This window comes from Pelodiscus sinensis, chromosome 5, assembly GCF_049634645.1.
Source record: "Pelodiscus sinensis isolate JC-2024 chromosome 5, ASM4963464v1, whole genome shotgun sequence".
Taxonomy (NCBI): domain Eukaryota; kingdom Metazoa; phylum Chordata; order Testudines; family Trionychidae; genus Pelodiscus; species Pelodiscus sinensis.
Window position 1 is genome coordinate 42,580,362 of NC_134715.1, and position 16,703 is coordinate 42,597,064.

The 16,703-nt window shown below is 42.2% G+C and overlaps 1 protein-coding gene across 4 annotated transcripts in view; it reads left to right on the top strand.

Annotated features, from left to right (window-relative positions):
- The window catches only part of INPP4B (inositol polyphosphate-4-phosphatase type II B), a 478,846-nt gene that overhangs the window by 362,211 nt on the left and 99,932 nt on the right, over nt 1-16,703 (top strand). For all 4 annotated transcript variants that reach the window (XM_075929897.1, XM_075929896.1, XM_075929898.1 and 1 more), the window contains one exon: nt 11,757-11,934. In XM_075929897.1, the coding sequence (XP_075786012.1) occupies nt 11,757-11,934 (178 nt within the window). The remainder of the gene's footprint in view (nt 1-11,756; nt 11,935-16,703) is intronic.

Consider the following 16,703-nt stretch of genomic DNA (forward strand, 5'->3'; position numbering starts at 1 on the left):
TTGCACTAGTATGATATCTGCTAATCAAATAGTACATTTTATTTATTAAATGCATAATAGTGTGTTTGGACCAGTTAAAGCACTTTGCATGAAACAGTTCTCCTCTTCAGTAGGTTGCTTTAAATTTGTTTGGGATATTTTATTTAGCTAGATTTATTTTTTATCTCTGAACTCAACAATAAAGCCCTAATAATGTTTTCTCTCTGTATTCCTAAGAAATACTTAATCTTGGAAACATGACTAAAAGTGCCTTGTGCTAAGTGGAGAATAATTGTAACTACATTTCAGTGCAGTTTCTTGTAATAGTTATATGTATCGTATCTATAGTTAGCACTTTCCCTTTTTCAGAGTACTATAAAATGTTTAAAAAAAAACCCCAAATGGTCTGGCAGCACTTTATAGACTAACGAAACATGTAGATGGCATCATGAGCTAAGTGGGCTGTGCCCATGAAAGCTTATGCTACGTGTTTCATTAGTCTCTAAAGTGCTACCAGACCATTTATTATTATTGTTTCTGTAACAGACTAACTCGGCTACCCCCTGAAGCTCATGCAAAGATTATTTAACATTTCTAAGTCCCCTGTGAAGTAAGTAAGAAAATATTATTATTCCCACACTGAAAAATGGAAAGTAGACTCAGGAAGAAAAGGTTTTATTATAGCCCCAGTTTTGTAATGCACTTATGCACATCAATTATTTTTATGACTAAGCATGGAATTATGCATGTTTTGTAGAATTGGAGCCCTTTAGATGTTCTGAGCAGTTGCAACTCCCACGGAACTCGATTCGAACTTGGATTCGAACTCACACTGGCATGCTCACTACTCTAGATCCCAGTGATTCTTCATAGAAGAGCAATTGCGTTTTCAATCCAATGCTCAACAAAGTTGTTATTATTCAGTATCAGAGAATGAAACAGGAAGTGATACAGATTAACTGTTTTTCAGTGTCACCTAGAAAAGGTTTTGAATTAACCCCTAATGCACTCAGCTTGCATTTTTCTTTAGTCATTCATCAATGCAGAATGCATTTTAAATTATCAGCAGGAACTCCACCTCTACCTCCCTGATGCCAAGGGAATAAAATGAAAAGAATGGTTACTTACCTCATAACTGTTGTTCTTTGAGATGTGTTGCTCATGTCCATTCCATGTAGATGTATGCGCGCAGCGTAAACATGTCATCGGAAATTTTTCCCTTAGCAGTACCCTTTGGGCCAGCAGGGGAACCCCCTGGAGTGGTGCCAGTATACTGGACAATATATACCGCTGCTGGCCCTCAAACCCCCTGGGTTCCTTCTTAGTGGACTACTCTGAGGAAGGGGAGGTGGGCGGGATTTGGAATGGACATGAGCAACACATGTCGAAAAACAACAGTTATGAGATAGGTAACCATTCTTTCTTCTTCGAGTGATTGCTCATGTCCATCCCAAATCCCACCTGCCTCCCCTTCCTCAGAGCTGCCACTTTGAAGCACCCCCTCATCCGTCCCACCTCAGTTGCTTTGGAGATCTTTTTGCGAGGGGCCCCTTATACCTGAACCCATGGGTGCAAGCACTAAAGACCTTTTCTTAATCCAGCTCTATTGTAGTGGGAATAAATTCAGGGCCAGATCCAGCTTGCAGGCTGGAGGTTTCCTGCCCCTGAAGTAGATATAGGGATGTAAAATCCTTTTTCATTAGTTAACCCGGTTAAATGTTAACCTGTTAAACATAACTGATTAAATGGGGCCATGTTGGAGTAGTCAAGAGAACACAAGGGCTTGTAATTATGTACGGCCCTTGCAAGAGAGTCTCCTGTTACAATTTCCATGCTTGCATCTGGTGTTGGAAATGACAAGAGGATTGGCAGTCATCTCTTGCTTTTATATTTTCTTACTGCAAAAGACCAGATCACACGTTTCCTTTGCAGAGGGATGAGGTTTACCTGGGTGGTCGACAAATACCTTTGATGTCGCCACCCGTGCGTCCAGACTATCGCGCTGAGCCGACAAACAGCTGATCAGCTGTTTGTCGGCTCAGCGCAGCAGCCATGTAAATTTAAATGAAGCGGCGATTATTTAAATCGCCGCTTCATTTTACTATGTCTGGTAGCCTAATCTACATGCCTCTGGCGACAGAGGTAGGGAAAACTTACTACAGGAGAAAATGTACTGATTTTTTTTCTTGTCCTCCTTTGGCCCCCTGCAGTTTTTTCTGTGGGAAGCAATAAAATGAGCCTGAAATAATCTCTCATACCTCAATATTCAAGGCAAAGAAACAATTTAGATACGCAACATTTGAAGGCAAAGGGAAATATTTTTAAAGTCCTGATTCTCACCAAAGGAGAAATAAAATTACTGTCATAAAGATGTCTTTATTTTGTATACAGGTGTATTGAGCTTCATCACGATTCTGTGACAATATTTAGCATTTCCATGGGCAGCTTTAAATATTCTGTTTTACACTGGGAGCATCTTTCTGAAGCCTTGGTTGGGGGGGAGGGACTGTAACCTGGCAATATCAGGCAAATGTAAAATGGACAGCTAAAAATGATGATATAGAAATGGTTTCTTTGAAGCGAACTGTGTTGAACACCTAAAAAGATGTGGAAGAGAACCTCACAAGCCAACCTGGGAAGATTCTCTGTAGCCTTTTAAGCAACATTGTCACTGCATGTGATGGAAGTGCCTACTATGTTTTTGACTCCTCTCTCGGGTTATTGATGCAGCTAATTGAAATATCCAACAGTGTCAACCTATTTAAAATAAGGGATGTTAAAATTAGATGAAGCAACCAATCAAATAGTTGATGGAATTTCATCCTGGCTGTTGCTACATATCAAAGGCGGAAGTGCTGCACAGCATTCCACCATTGAAATGTACAAGCTCCCCAGCAGGGGCTCTTGTGCATTTCAAAGACTGAAATGCTGCGTGGAGTCCGGGGCCAATGGGGGACTCAGACTCCACTCTGAGTTCCCCGTTGGCCCCAGGCTCCATGCAGACCTTCCGCTTTGAAATGTACAAGAGTCGCAGCAGGGATTCTTGTACATTTCAAAGGTTGAACGTCGCTGCTGCGCCTCTGACCCTCCCACTGAGCTGTAGCCAGCTCCCCACATCACCATGTCCTCTTCCCCCCCCCTTCTTGCTGCAGAGGCAGCAAGGGGGGTGGGAGCGACTAGTCCACTAGTGTGTCGACTATCCAAAAAGCTTTTGCTTATCAGATACTCAACTAGTCAGTTAGTCGCTTACATCCCTATTTAAAAGTATGCCAAACTTTAACTAGGTGTCCTGACTTGGATTCAAGTCCACCCCTTGAGTAGAAATGATAAGAGGTAGAGTTAACGAATATCAAGTTATGGTCCATCGGCTGTAGCTTGTGAGAATATAATTGCATTTTTAATTGTCAAACCAAACAGTGAATATAAAATTCATTGCAAGAAATTTTACTAAGGGAAGCAATGCAAAAAAAAAAGTTGTATATCATTACTTTCTATAAAGTGTAGCTGTGCTGTATTAATAATTTGTAGATAGTATACTTATTTAAAATGTTTTATAGTGCAGGGTTTGTTTGTTTAAGGAACAGTTTCTAGCAGAAGGAGAGAGAAAGAAAATCAATCGTTCAGGCTCAGTCTTCTATTGTTCTGTTAATACAAGTTGCTTTATCTTCCAGTAAACAGAAAGACCTGTCTTTTCACCAGTCTAGGTGGCAGAGTAGACTATTATTTTTAGAACTGAATTGTGCAGGAACATGAAGTTAGATTTGCTATAAGTTATATTGATGTAATGCTTCAGCGCTTTAAGTGTTCATAAATCATTTTCAGGATGCACAAAGGACTTTTTTTCTTTCATTTAAAAGCTAATTTGGTGCTCTGTGCTTTAGCCAAAACACACTAGTATGTAATTATAAGACCTTCAATGTTCTACTACTAACCGTCAAGGAAAACAGAGGTGCCCCAGAGTCTACATAAGGTGCTATGATTTGTTTAGAGATTTTTTTTTTTTTTTTTTTTTTACTGCCAGCTTTTAACAAGGACCTTGAAATATTTCTAGTTTTTTCCTGAAATAAATTTGAAGGTGGAAAAGCAATTTTTAAAAAAACGAGAATTACTCAGTTTGGGTTTATATGGGCGAAATGGTCTTTTTTTAAATTATTAAATAAGGTCTGTATCTCTAACCAATAATGTACTTGTTACCAGCGGTTTCATTAAAACAAAAATCTGCAGGGTTCCTGTGACCTGTGTCATAACTTTCAACTCATCTCCTCTCTCTGAGGAGTGTGAAATGATAATGTTTTCACAGAAAACCCCAGTAATGTTGAAATAGTAATGACTTGTGTGTGATCTAATTGTAGCCTTTATTTTCAAAAGGAAATCACAGCCTGTCACACACAGCACTTTTCAGGGAGACATTGCTCTTTGTTCACTTTCCTTCTCCGTGTGTGTGTGTGTGTATGTATGTGTGTGTAGATGGGGAAATATCAGCATTTTTGCAGTGACCATAACGTTAGTGCAACAGATTCAATAGAAATTTTACCAGAAAACCTCAGCAGCTTGCCAAACCATTGATCTTGTATGTAAAAATCTTATCAAAATCTTATTCTGTTGACTAGATTTCTGGGCCAAGTTGTCCCAATCAGCTATATAAGTGTGTGTACCAGAGAAGGGATAACCCTCTCACATCAGGGCAACCAGTGATTACAGTCTCTGTGCTTGTGAGAAAAGAGGGACTGCTGCCTTTGGCAGACCTGTTGGTGTGTACTCCCTCATAGGGGTAGAAGAGTGGCATGGAGGATGTAAAGGTATGGCTCTATCCTCTCTTCTGTGCCAGCACAAAGAGCCATCAGGGAGAGGAGAGAACATCCTAAAGGCAGGTGTAGCATGCATGCAATCCCCTAGAAATATTGAAGTTCCACACTTTCCTGATGAAGGACTTTGCCAGAATGGCACAATTAAGTGTCTGATTTGGACTGAGGTGCAAGCACAACATTTTTCTCTGAAGATCTGTGCTTAGTTGCTGTGAGACAGATTCTCCCGTATGTTTCTACTCTGCTGGTGCATCCCCTGTCTGTGGGGCACCCACATGACCGGAGCACCTCTGGTCCACAGTGGGCCCCATGCAATGCTGGAGCAGTTCCCTGTCTGTAGCAGGCAGGGAACTGCTCCAACATCCACCAGTTAACAGTTAATGTAAACCAATAAGATGCACCTGATAAGGGTAATGCTTACCAGTTAACCTTTCACATGCCCATGCTCTATAGGGCTGGGAAAGGGAGTATACCCAGGATGGTCCTACCCTTAGGTGACAATTGGCTGCCACAAGCAGCTTATGGCCGTTGACAGCTGGGGGCACTCGGAACAGCCAGCACACTGACCTGAGTCAGCCTCACTACTGAGAGAGGCTGTTCTCAGTAGTGACAGATGGCAGAACAAGGAGCAATGGTCTCAAGTTGTGGTGGGAGAGGTCCAGATTGGATATTAGGAAAAACTATTTTACTGGAAGGGTAGTGAAGCATTGGAATGGGTTACCTAGGGAAGTAGTGGAGTCTCCATCCCTAGAGGTATTTAAGTCTCGGCTTGACAAAGCCCTGGCCGGGTTGATTTAGATGGGATTGGTCCTGCCTAGAGCGGGGGGCTGGACTTGACGACCTTCTGGGGTCTCTTCCAGTTCTATGATTCTATGATAAGGGGATGGTTGGATGAAATAACATGATCTTGGTAACTAATTGACCATTCATTATCAGTTGGAAATAGGTCAATGGAGGGATGATAGGAGTTGCTATAGGGAACTTTCTGGGTGTCTGGCTGGTGAGTCTTGCCCACATGCTCAGGGTTTAGCTGATCGCCATATTTGGGGTCGGGAAGGAATTTTCCTCCAGGGTAGATTGGCAGAGGCCCTGGAGGTTTTTCGCCTTCCTCTGTAGCATTGGGCACAGATCACAGCTGAAGGACTCTCTGCATGTTGGGTCCTTCAAAGTATTTGAATGCTTCAATATCTTTGATATAGGTGAGAGGATTATTCTAAGAGGAGTGGTTGAGATTCTGTGGCCTGCACTGTGCAGGGGTCAGACTAGATGATCATAATGGTCCCTTCTGACCTTAAAGTCTATGAATTTATGAATCTATGCTGGGGACTGGCCCAGAACTGGTAGGGGAGAATGCAAGCTTTGCATTTTCCATCTCCAAACCACAACATTTGGTCTTGTCCATAACTAAGGATGACTTCATAAACACAGAGAGCTGCAACATAGAATTTTACTTCTTTATGAAGTGATATTGTAGCTGTGTTGGTCCTTGGATATTAGAGAGAGAGAGAAGGTTGGGGGGAGGTGGTAATTTTTGTTGGACCAACTTTGGTTGGTGACAGAAGTTTTTATACTTACACAGAGCTCTTCAATTTGATTTAGCATTCTGAGCTGGGTTTTTAAAAGAAGGCCTCAGGAAGTTAGTTGCAGAGCTTCCAGTGAAATGCAGTGGGGAAGCTGGGTGCACAATTCCCATAGGTTTGATTGAAAATCCATAGTAAGTGGATTCAGATTTATTTCCTGGATAAAATGTTTTCCATATTTTTATGAGTTTAATTTTGCTCATGTATAAATGAAAAGATACCAGGAACATTAAATTGATAAAAATATGGCAAACTTATTGCACCCAGGAAATTAATCTGAGTCTAGTATTCAGTTTTTTTTTGTGAGGGATGTTTTTTTCCTGCAACATGCACCTTATTAGTTCTGCATTTTAATATTAGCAGTTATTGCGGTGGGAAACACTGGGTCAAAGGTTCATTGTTAAAAGATTTTAACCCCCTCCCAGATGGTAGCAATTTAACTCAATTACAAGAATGAGTCAATTAAAAGCAGGAATGGAGCTGGAGTTACATAGAGTGTCATTAAGAATTAAACATTTTAATGTTCTTTCAGTACTTCTTCCCAAACAAACTCTACGTTAACGTAGAGTTAAGTGTGCTGAAGTAATTAATATAATCTTTATTCAAATTCTACCACTATTGCGTTGGCATTAAAAATAATCTAAAAACACAGATGATCGCATAAGGTAATATGCATATGTTTGATTATCAGAATTACTGTTCTCTGAAAGTTGTTATACATTCCAATAATCAGTTTTACTTCTAACCTAGAAGACATAATTATAGTCTTCTTTCAATATATACATCACTAATTATATACTTTATATCTCAAGGATATATTTTTACAGTGCTGCTGATTTCACAGGCAGGAGCTACAGCATTGCATTTCCCCAAGGCCACAAGTTTAGTCTGTTGTAACATTCTGCATTTAGCGTTTGTATTGATGTGCCTGTCATTTAACAATTTTTTTCATCAGCTTTATTGACAGGGCCCCATGCATGTCTTTTTCTGTAATGAAGTTTGTGTATGAAAACTAAGTTATGAAAAATATCCTGGGCACAAGGTAATTATGGAAATGATGTGTCTCTGGTGAATCTTTAAGTACAGAAATCTTTTTGAGAGACATGGAATACAATATTAAGCAGAAGCCCTTGTGTTTAGTATGGGGACACAAATATAAGAAATTTCAAAAATCTGAAAAAAACATTTTTATTGTTTTGACTCTAAAAACTACTTGCTGAATTTAATGAAATGTTACCAAAAATGTTTACAATACAGGCAGTCCCTCAGTTAAGCGGATCCGACTTATGTCGGATCCGCAGTTATGAACGGGGCCCTCCCTCTCCATGGTCTCCAGCAGACCAGGGAGAGGAAGCAAAGCGGCGGAACATGCGGGCAGCGGACAGCCCAGACGCGTCTGGGCTGTCCGCTGCCCGCGTGCTCTGCGGCTTTGCTCTGCTTTGCTCCCTGTCCCCCTGGTCTGCAGACCAGGGGGACGGGGAGCAAAGCAGAGCAAAGCCGCAGAGCACGCGGGCAGCGGACAGCCCAGACCAGGGGGACGGGGAGCAAAGCAGAGCAAAGTCGCGGAGCCTGGGGTTCTTAAGTTGAATCTGTATGTAAGTCAGAACTGGCGTCCAGATTCAGCCGCTGTTGAAACTGATCAGTTTCAGCAGCGACTGAATCTGGACGCCAGTTCCGACTTACATACAGATTCAACTTAAGAACAAACCTACAGTCCCTATCTTGTACGTAACCCGGGGACTGCCTGTACACCTATATTTGAAAGCTGTATTGGCTCTACATAGAATGGGAAAGACTTTCAATATCTCAGGAAATCTAATTACTAGGTGTGGTATTTGTTTAATGGCTCTCAGTCTAGCTTTCCTACTACAAGAGTTAATGGGGATCAGATTTGGGAGGGCAGTCAGGGAAGGCTGTAAATGGAATACTAAGAGGAATCCTAGGAAAAAGAACATAGATGGTGTGTGATGAGATGTTAAAGAGCCCAATGTATGAGGAGCCTTCAATATGGTGGATAGAAGAGATCTGCAAAAAAGACTAGAGAGAAACTATCAAGGACAGAAAGCATCAGCAATTCTGATGCTATGTCTTCGTGGCATAGTTAACTTGGGCTCTTACTCAGCTTTTACCTTTCAGCCCCTTCCCATCCATGCATACAAATGGATGGTTGGTGTTATGCTCAGGTCCAGGAAAACTGGCCAAAACTAGCCTGGTTGGTCAAAAGGCACCATGAAAACTACAAAATGATAATAGGTAGCCAGGATGAGCATCATTACCCTGGGTGGAATTTGAATAAAAAAAAACGTGTGGGGAGGACAAAACTGACCCCTGAAACATAAGGGGAGGGGGGAACCTGCAGGGTGGCTATGCTCTGGTTCCCCAAGAACACAGAACTGGGGGATATACTGTAAAGCTCAGATCACTCTGGCTAATAACCTGTCCTGGAGATACAAGCTAAATCACTCAAGTGCTAATAGAACTCAAGTGCTTTCCAAAATTCCCTCTGCTTGCACCAATTAACTAAGAATTATTCATAGAACAGCTCCGACTACTGCAGCACAAAACTCTGGGATGTGCCCCCACAAGTCATAGTAGTGAGTCACACACATGGTTAAGTGCAGCACCAGTGAGGAGACAGTAATTTGGGTTTGGCTCAGCGCAGTGGCTGTGCACAGTTAGGGTAGGATGACCTAGATTCTACTCAACTGTAGAGCCTTGTAGAGATTCAAAATTTGTATCTGCATCTGCAAAAATGAGCCATGGATATCTGCAGATTTGCAGGACTCTACTCATCGGGGCTAACTCTGCATTGAAGATAAGGCTGAGTGGGGAAGCTACAATGAAAGACTGAAGTGAAGAACAAATTAGAGATATTTCAGGTTGCAATTCAGGAAAGTACTTTGCATTAAGATTCGATGACTTCACTGGAATGTAAACTCATGCTTGAGTGCTTTGCTGTATCTGGGCTACAGTAAGAGGAAAACCATCAAGGAAAAAGGGCAGTAGAAAATGCGCTAACGGAGAAAGCAGTAAAAATAGAGAATTGAGAGAAAATTTAAATGAGAGAAAGCAAAGAGCAGGGGGAGCAGGGTTCAAATCATGTTTAGTGAAATGAAGGAAGAAATAAAAAACTACAGCGAGACAGAGAGGAAAGGAGACATGAACAATGGCGCACTGTTGCGTTATCAGTAACATTCCAGAAGCTGATCCACTTGGGAAACTTTTAGTTCCAGTTATGTCGTGGAAGGGTTAAAAATTGTCTTAATTCAAATATTAGTTTTGTAGTTAGTTACTCACATGCTACATTTCTCATCTAGCTGTACAGCTGAGCTCCAGTCTACTAGATCTGAGCTTGCCACACTCGTCTTGTGTGTTCTCTGCTGAGTGGACAGCAAAGGGAAATGAAATCTGCTCCAGAGCCGAAAGGAGCGAAGCAGAGTGTGAAAGAACCCAGATGCTGTCCCTTTGTGCAGAGTTAGGGCTACAGCCCACAGTGTGACTTGGGTTCGTTTTACTTTACAATACAGAAGTCTGAGTGGCAAAGGAAAGATCTTGTACAAGTGGTGAGGAGAAAAAGGCAACAGATCAAAGGACAAATAAGGAAGAGAACTACAGGCAGTCCCCAGGTTACGTACAAGATAGGAACTATAGGTTTGTTCTTAAGTTGAATTTGTATGTAAGTCGGAACTGGCTCCAGATTCAGCCGCTGCTGCTGAAACTGACCAGGGGCTGACTACAGGAAGCTGGAGGCAGAATTGCTCTGCCCCCAGCTTCCTGGAATCAGCCACTGATCAGTTTCAACAGCGGCTGAATCTCGAGCCTGGGACAGAACAGCTGGGCTGCCAGGTAGGTCCCTGCAGGACCAACCCGGCAGCACCCCAGCTGCTCTACCCCAGGGTCCACAACAAAAGCCTGGTCTGCTGGGGGGGGAGCGGCGCACTAGCTGCGCCCCCTCCCCCTCCAGCAGACTAGGGACACGGGGAGCAAAGCCACACAGGCGCGGGACCCGCTGCCGCTGCAGCTTTGCTCCCGGTGCCTCTGGTCTGCTGGGGACCGTCTCCAGCAGACCAGGGACACCGGGAGCAAAGCCGCAGCGGCGGCGGAGTCCCGCGCCTCCCCGGCTTTGCAAGAGCAAAGCCTCAGAGGCGCGGGACCCCTCCGCCTCCCCGGCTTTGCTCCAGGTGGCAAAGCCTCAGAGGCGCGCAGCACCCCGCCGCCGCTGCCGCTTTGCTCCCGGTACCTCTTGTCTGCTGGGGACCGTCTCCAGCAGACCAGGGACACCTGGAGCAAAGCCGGGGAGGCGGAGGGGTCCCACGCCTCTGAGGCTTTGCTGTGGCAAAGCCGGGGAGGCGCGGCACCCCGCCACTGCTGCCGCTTTGCTCTCGGTGCCTCTGGTCTGCTGGGGACCATCTCCAGCAGACCAGGGACACCCGGAGCAAAGCCGGGGAGGCGGAGGGGTCCCGCGCCTCTGAGGCTTTGCTCTGGCAAAGCCTCAGAGGTGCGGGACTCCGCCGCCGCTGCGGCTTTGCTCCCGGTGTCCCCGGTCTACTGGAGACGGTCCCCAGCAGACCAGAGGCACTGGGAGCAGCTTTTCTCGCCCCCGAGGTCGAGGTGGCGGGACTGCTGCGCTCTGGGTGAGAGAGCCCCATAAGTCGGATCCGCGTAACTCGGGGACTGCCTGTAATAGATTGGGAGAGGCAATAACTTAATGAAAGAGGATGTGGTTTGGTTAGGGAAGGAAACACATAATACATTTTCATCAGAAAGCTCAAGGAATCAATAACCCTAGTTTGTAAACAATAAAAAAGTAAATCAGTGAGTTTGTGGTGGGGCATTTAAGTGTTTTAACAGTAATTAATTTCCTACTTTTTCCATGGTTCTGTACTTTCTCCTGTCTAGTGAAATTAGACATATGACACCTTTCATTGAAAGTAACTCTTGTTCTTGTCATTTTGGGGGCAGATCACTGATAATATGACCCCTTGATCAGTTAACATTAACAACTTATTTTGGAAAACTTCAACTTTTTTTTCCTCCACAATTATAGAATAAAAATTCAATGATTTTCATTTTTCTCGCTCTCTCTCTCTCTCTCTCTCTCTCTCTCTCTCTCTCTCTCTCTCTCTCTCTCAGTATGGTTATCTTGGAGAACACCACAGAAATAATTAGCTTGAATAATACTGGAGTGTTCCAGCAAAGATTGGTTTTTTTTAGCCCATCAGAAAGACAGATTTAAATAATGTGAATAAATATGTACAGTAAAGCTTAAAATACCTACCATTCTTGTGATATAAATAGTGAGAACTCAGATCTTGTGCACAGTTAACCATCTGGCTATTTATATGCAAATGATTTTGGCATTCTATAACTGTCTCCACATTTGTTTTTACAGTACTGGATACCAGTGTATTTACTATTCACCTGAAAACATAGCCAAGGCAAAAGAAGTTCTCAGCAACATCAATCATCTACAGCCCCTCATATCAAGCCATGCAGACCTGCTACTTAATTCTGCAAGACAGCATTCTCCAGACAGCTTGAATAATTCTTTAAAGATGCTTTCTGAAAAAGTAAGATTCAAATCTTTACTGCAATGGAAAATGGAATGAGCAGATGCCTAGCTGCTGTCTTTTTCTGCATAAATTGACTTTCAGAGCATCAGGAAATGTTAAATATGCTCTGTTAAAATCAACTTCAAAATGTTGCCATAGGAAAAGAACACACTAGTCATATTTCCATTTGCATTATTACCGAACATTTCTTTAAGCTTTTCATGGCAGAAATACTGGCATTTATACAGCAAGCATCTATTTGAAAGTATAATTTTTATTTCATGTCTTTATTTTCCTCTAGTGACCACACACAGAGAACTTACCAAACATCAAGTGTCTTGAATTTTGAGAAATGAAAATGGATATTGGTTCCCATTCCATGAAACTTCTTACTACTTACTGAACCTACCACTTCTAGTGGAGACCATTCTTGTGCATCAACTCTGAGCTAATAGCATGACAATGACCATGAAAGGCAGTGTGGTCTAGGGGAACAAGCATAGTCATGTGTGTCAGGAAGTTTGAGTTTAACCCTGCTTCTACACTATGTAGCCTTGCACGTGTTTTCATGTTCCTTCCTCAGTTTCCCTGTTTGTCTATTAGGATAATACCCAACATCTGCACATGGTCAATGAGGGGTTAAACTTCAACAACAACAATAGACTAGTAGCACCTTAAGGACTCTCAAAACATGTAGATGACATCATGAGCTTTCGTGGGCACAGCCCACTTCTTTAGTTAATGTCTGTAAAGTGTTTTGAACATGCTATGTAAATATTAAGTATTTGTCACAGGGTAACTAGTCCCTGTGAGTAGAACTAAATCCTGCTCCTCTGTGTCAAAGTAGATGAGCCAAATTCATCTGGTTAAAAGCATCTGTGCTATACCTGAGCCTGCACAAGACAAGATGGGAGGTGGAAAGGAGTATTTAGGACAGGCTGTGCCTGGGGAAGGGAAGCTAATGCCTGTGGTAGATCAAGGGGCCAGGATTTCCTGGCTGCAGTCATGGGGAAGCTACTGAAAGGAGGAGATGGAACTGGCTACAGCTAGGAAACTGCTCTAGGAAAGGAGTGACTTCAAAGACTGTGTTTCTGTTTTATTAGTTGCCTGTTTTAAGAGAATAAACCTTCATAAAGGAGACTGGGTGTGGTGGCAGCAGTTAGAAGTTGGGGAGAAGCTCAAGCTGCGCCAGTTTGGTTACTGTGACCACAGCCTGATACGCTATACGCTCTGTAATGTGGTCTCCCTCTGGCTTCATGGTACTACCAGCAACCATTTCACTTTCTCTCCAACTGTTGTGAAGCAGAAAACATTGTGATCTGTTGAGCAGCATTGCACTAACTTTGTGGGAGATAGACATTTGAATATTGAGCTCAGTCTCATTCTGTGAAGAAGGTGTAAGTACAGCGCATTCACATTTGCCTAAGAAGTCAGATGTTAACAAAGAAATGTGAAGACAACAAGGAAGCAGTACACAAGAAGTGCACATTCTGGAAAGAAGAGGTGCCAAATGTTGCTCACAGTTACAGCTGTGCAAATTCCATAGTAACTCCATTTAGAGTAATACAGCCATGGTGGAGTTGAGTGACATAACGGAATGCAGAATTTTGCCTGAAAAAATGGGAGCAATTATTGTATTATTGCAATTATTGCTGGCTACTCAGTGATTAGTATTGATGGGACTCTGGGGGGGTGGGAGGCGTCATAGCAAAATCTCTTGGCAAGAGCAGAGTTCTGATATGAGAGGATTCAAAAGAGGAGGAGAACACTTGTGCTGGGATAAAAATAAGAGATTTTTATGATGCAGATTTCAGTACCTTTCCTGCTTAGGAAATAGTTTCAGTCCTGACCAGGTTCTCTCCTCTGCCTCTCACTTCCTATAATTCTTTGCCTAACTGAGCAGAAAGAAAGTAGCAACCCAGTGAAATGAGGCAGAAGATAGTTGTATAAATAACACTGCACTGGAAGAGGAGCTTACTTAGAAACTGGACAAAAACTCCCTTCGGAAAAGATGACCCAGTGTGATGGGTCTCTGGCTATACAGGAGTGAAAGTCATCTTGTAATGCTAGACCTCTAGTATGAAGGAGTTTGGGTTGTGCTTGACAGCTCCTGACCACCACCAACCTATGGGGTGCTGAAATCCTCTGGTCTGGGGTATCCATTGCTTACTTTGACTTGCAGTTTAACAATAGGTGCACACCATTCTCTTAGTCCCTTGGAATCATTTCCCTGGGTTATCCAGCCTCTGACACTGGCTCCTCATAGAACTAGCAGGCCTGCTGTTCTGAAAAGAATGGAAAACACCAGCCTGTCAGATTCAACTCAGGCTCAGTACTTTGCTTAGTACCACAGCACTGTGGTATATTAATAATAATAAAATCACCCATCAAATATTCAAGTGATCCTGAGTAGGAATATTAGAAACAAATGGTTAAATATAAGATCAAATTGTAACACATTTTCTAGAGACTAAATTCAACGTACAGGTTAATCTCCTGTCTAAAGAAGCTTTATCTCACCCAAATTCTTTTGCAGCATTTTCAGGCAAGATTGGCTGAGATCCTGTTCTGATTAATGTGGTGGTGTTTGTTTTCTCCTCCGGCATATATATCCCCAAAGTTCACTGTCTGACACTAAGGACAGGATAAGTACTCAAGGTTTGTTTTTCCTGTATACTGCTTCCATATTGATGTCACATCTCTTTGTTAACATCTGGCTTCAGTTGTAAAAGGTATCCACTATGCTTACAATGGTTAATTTACATTCCAACAGAGAGATGTACATTTCTTATTTCCTCTCTGGAAGAAAACATGTTGTTCTTTGCTAGTGACCAATGCCTTGATGTAGATTTTAAAAATGTCAACATATATACATGGCTGCTTACGTAAAATCTGTATATACAGTACCTTCCTTAATGATATTGATGAACATTGTGTTCCCCAGTTTTCAGTTAAGACCTCATGTGGCATTCTTTGATGAACCACAATGTATGCACCATAATCAAGATCTTCCTTGCCCTCCATTCCTGTGGGGTTCTTTTAAAAACTTCATAAATAGTTTAAAATTGTGCCAGATTTAAGTGGTAGTTTAGTTGTGTAGACTAATATGGACTTTAAGGACTAAGATGAAACCGCTAGTTAGCATATAAATGAAGTTTTCCAAAAGTGAAAAGTTAATACTCTAACACAGAGTGGCCCTCTGACATCCCTGAAACTTTCCATGCAGACGGTAGCACTGAGACCGAGAACTAAGAGAATGTTTCTTCTAACGTTTGAGATGCATTGACAGAGTTTCATGATGAAACATTTATAATGCCTTTCAGTACTTTTCTTTATTCTAGAAAATACTACTACATCTTGAACCTCTGTAGACCAGGACACTCTGGTCAGGCATCATCTGTGGTCCAGCAAGACCATTGATGTTCCTGGAGAAGAGCGTCCCGCTAGAGGGCTGGTGGCTAGGAGCCCTGTGGGCTGGCAAGGCTGCGAGCTGCTGGCAGCAAGTGGGACTGGTAGTCTATCTCGGTGCAGCTGGGATGTCCAGTGGGGCTGGGAGTCCAGCACATTGGGAGCAGGGCTGCCCGATGTGGCAGACAAGGAGAGGTAGGGACCATCAGGGTAGCAGGGCTTGTGGCCGGTCCAGGGCTGGGGGGACAGTATGCGGGGTCAGATGTGATCTCTCCTCGTCTGGAAAAATCCTTCATCTGGTAGGGTAGTTTCATGTGTGCCAAATACATATTTAAATGAGTTTTAACATAATGTAAACTTATTTCTATTTTTTGATTATTCCGAATAGGTCAGAGTTCAGGGATCTGCCCAATAATGGGATTTCTTTATTTTGCAACAAAAGTTCATTGCTTGGGCCATTAATTCACATTGAAATTTTAAGACAAAGACAACTTATTTCTATCTTAAAACCTTTTCCCAGTGCATGTACCTACATTCAACCCACACGTGCATTCTGACTTTATTTCTATTAGCATCATGTCTTAAAAAGAGCATGAAATGTAAAAATAGCGTAAGATAAGGAACATAGACATTGTGCTCCCTTTTTAGCAGTCAGAGAACTCTGCTTCAGAATCAGTTATGGCATAACCCTTTTACCAGCAATCAACAAAGAGGTCATTTTTGGGGCTGGGATTACTACTATGTGTGACCCCGACCACTTGAAACATTGGAGTGAGTCTGTGTATACAGACACGCTGTTTCAAAAGATATTAGCTAGGAGGAAGCGAGTAATAAACATATCTGGTATTGAGAAAGAAAATATGGCAAAATATTGCATTAAATACAAGAAAAAAATATTTTGATTTTGGTTTAGGCATAGAGTTTTATTGGGTGCACCTCAGACAAAAAATTCAACAAAAAGCCCATTATGGCAGTGGCTGCAGGATTTTGGTTGTTTTTTTCCCAGTGCATTGTGCAAGGTTTACCATTCATAAAATATCATTCAGTATTTGCTTCAGTGATTCTTTTTGATTTTTTTTTTAAATTTCATTCATAAGGACTAGCCTCTTTATGTAACAGTTTTTGTTAATTAAAGATGTCCTTTTCTATATACAAATATATCAGCATTTGCAGCTTGCATAGGCTTGCTGAATACATTTTCTAGCTAAGCCTTTTTTCTTTTTTATATTTTTATCAAAATTATTCGTTAGTCGGGTATCTGAAAGCATTTGCAAAGTTTGCATTTCTTTGTGCATACTGGTCTTGGAGGGATTAGAAAAAATGTATAAATAGTGGTGGTGTATGAATTTAGCTGTACATAAGAAAATTTTCTATTAGGA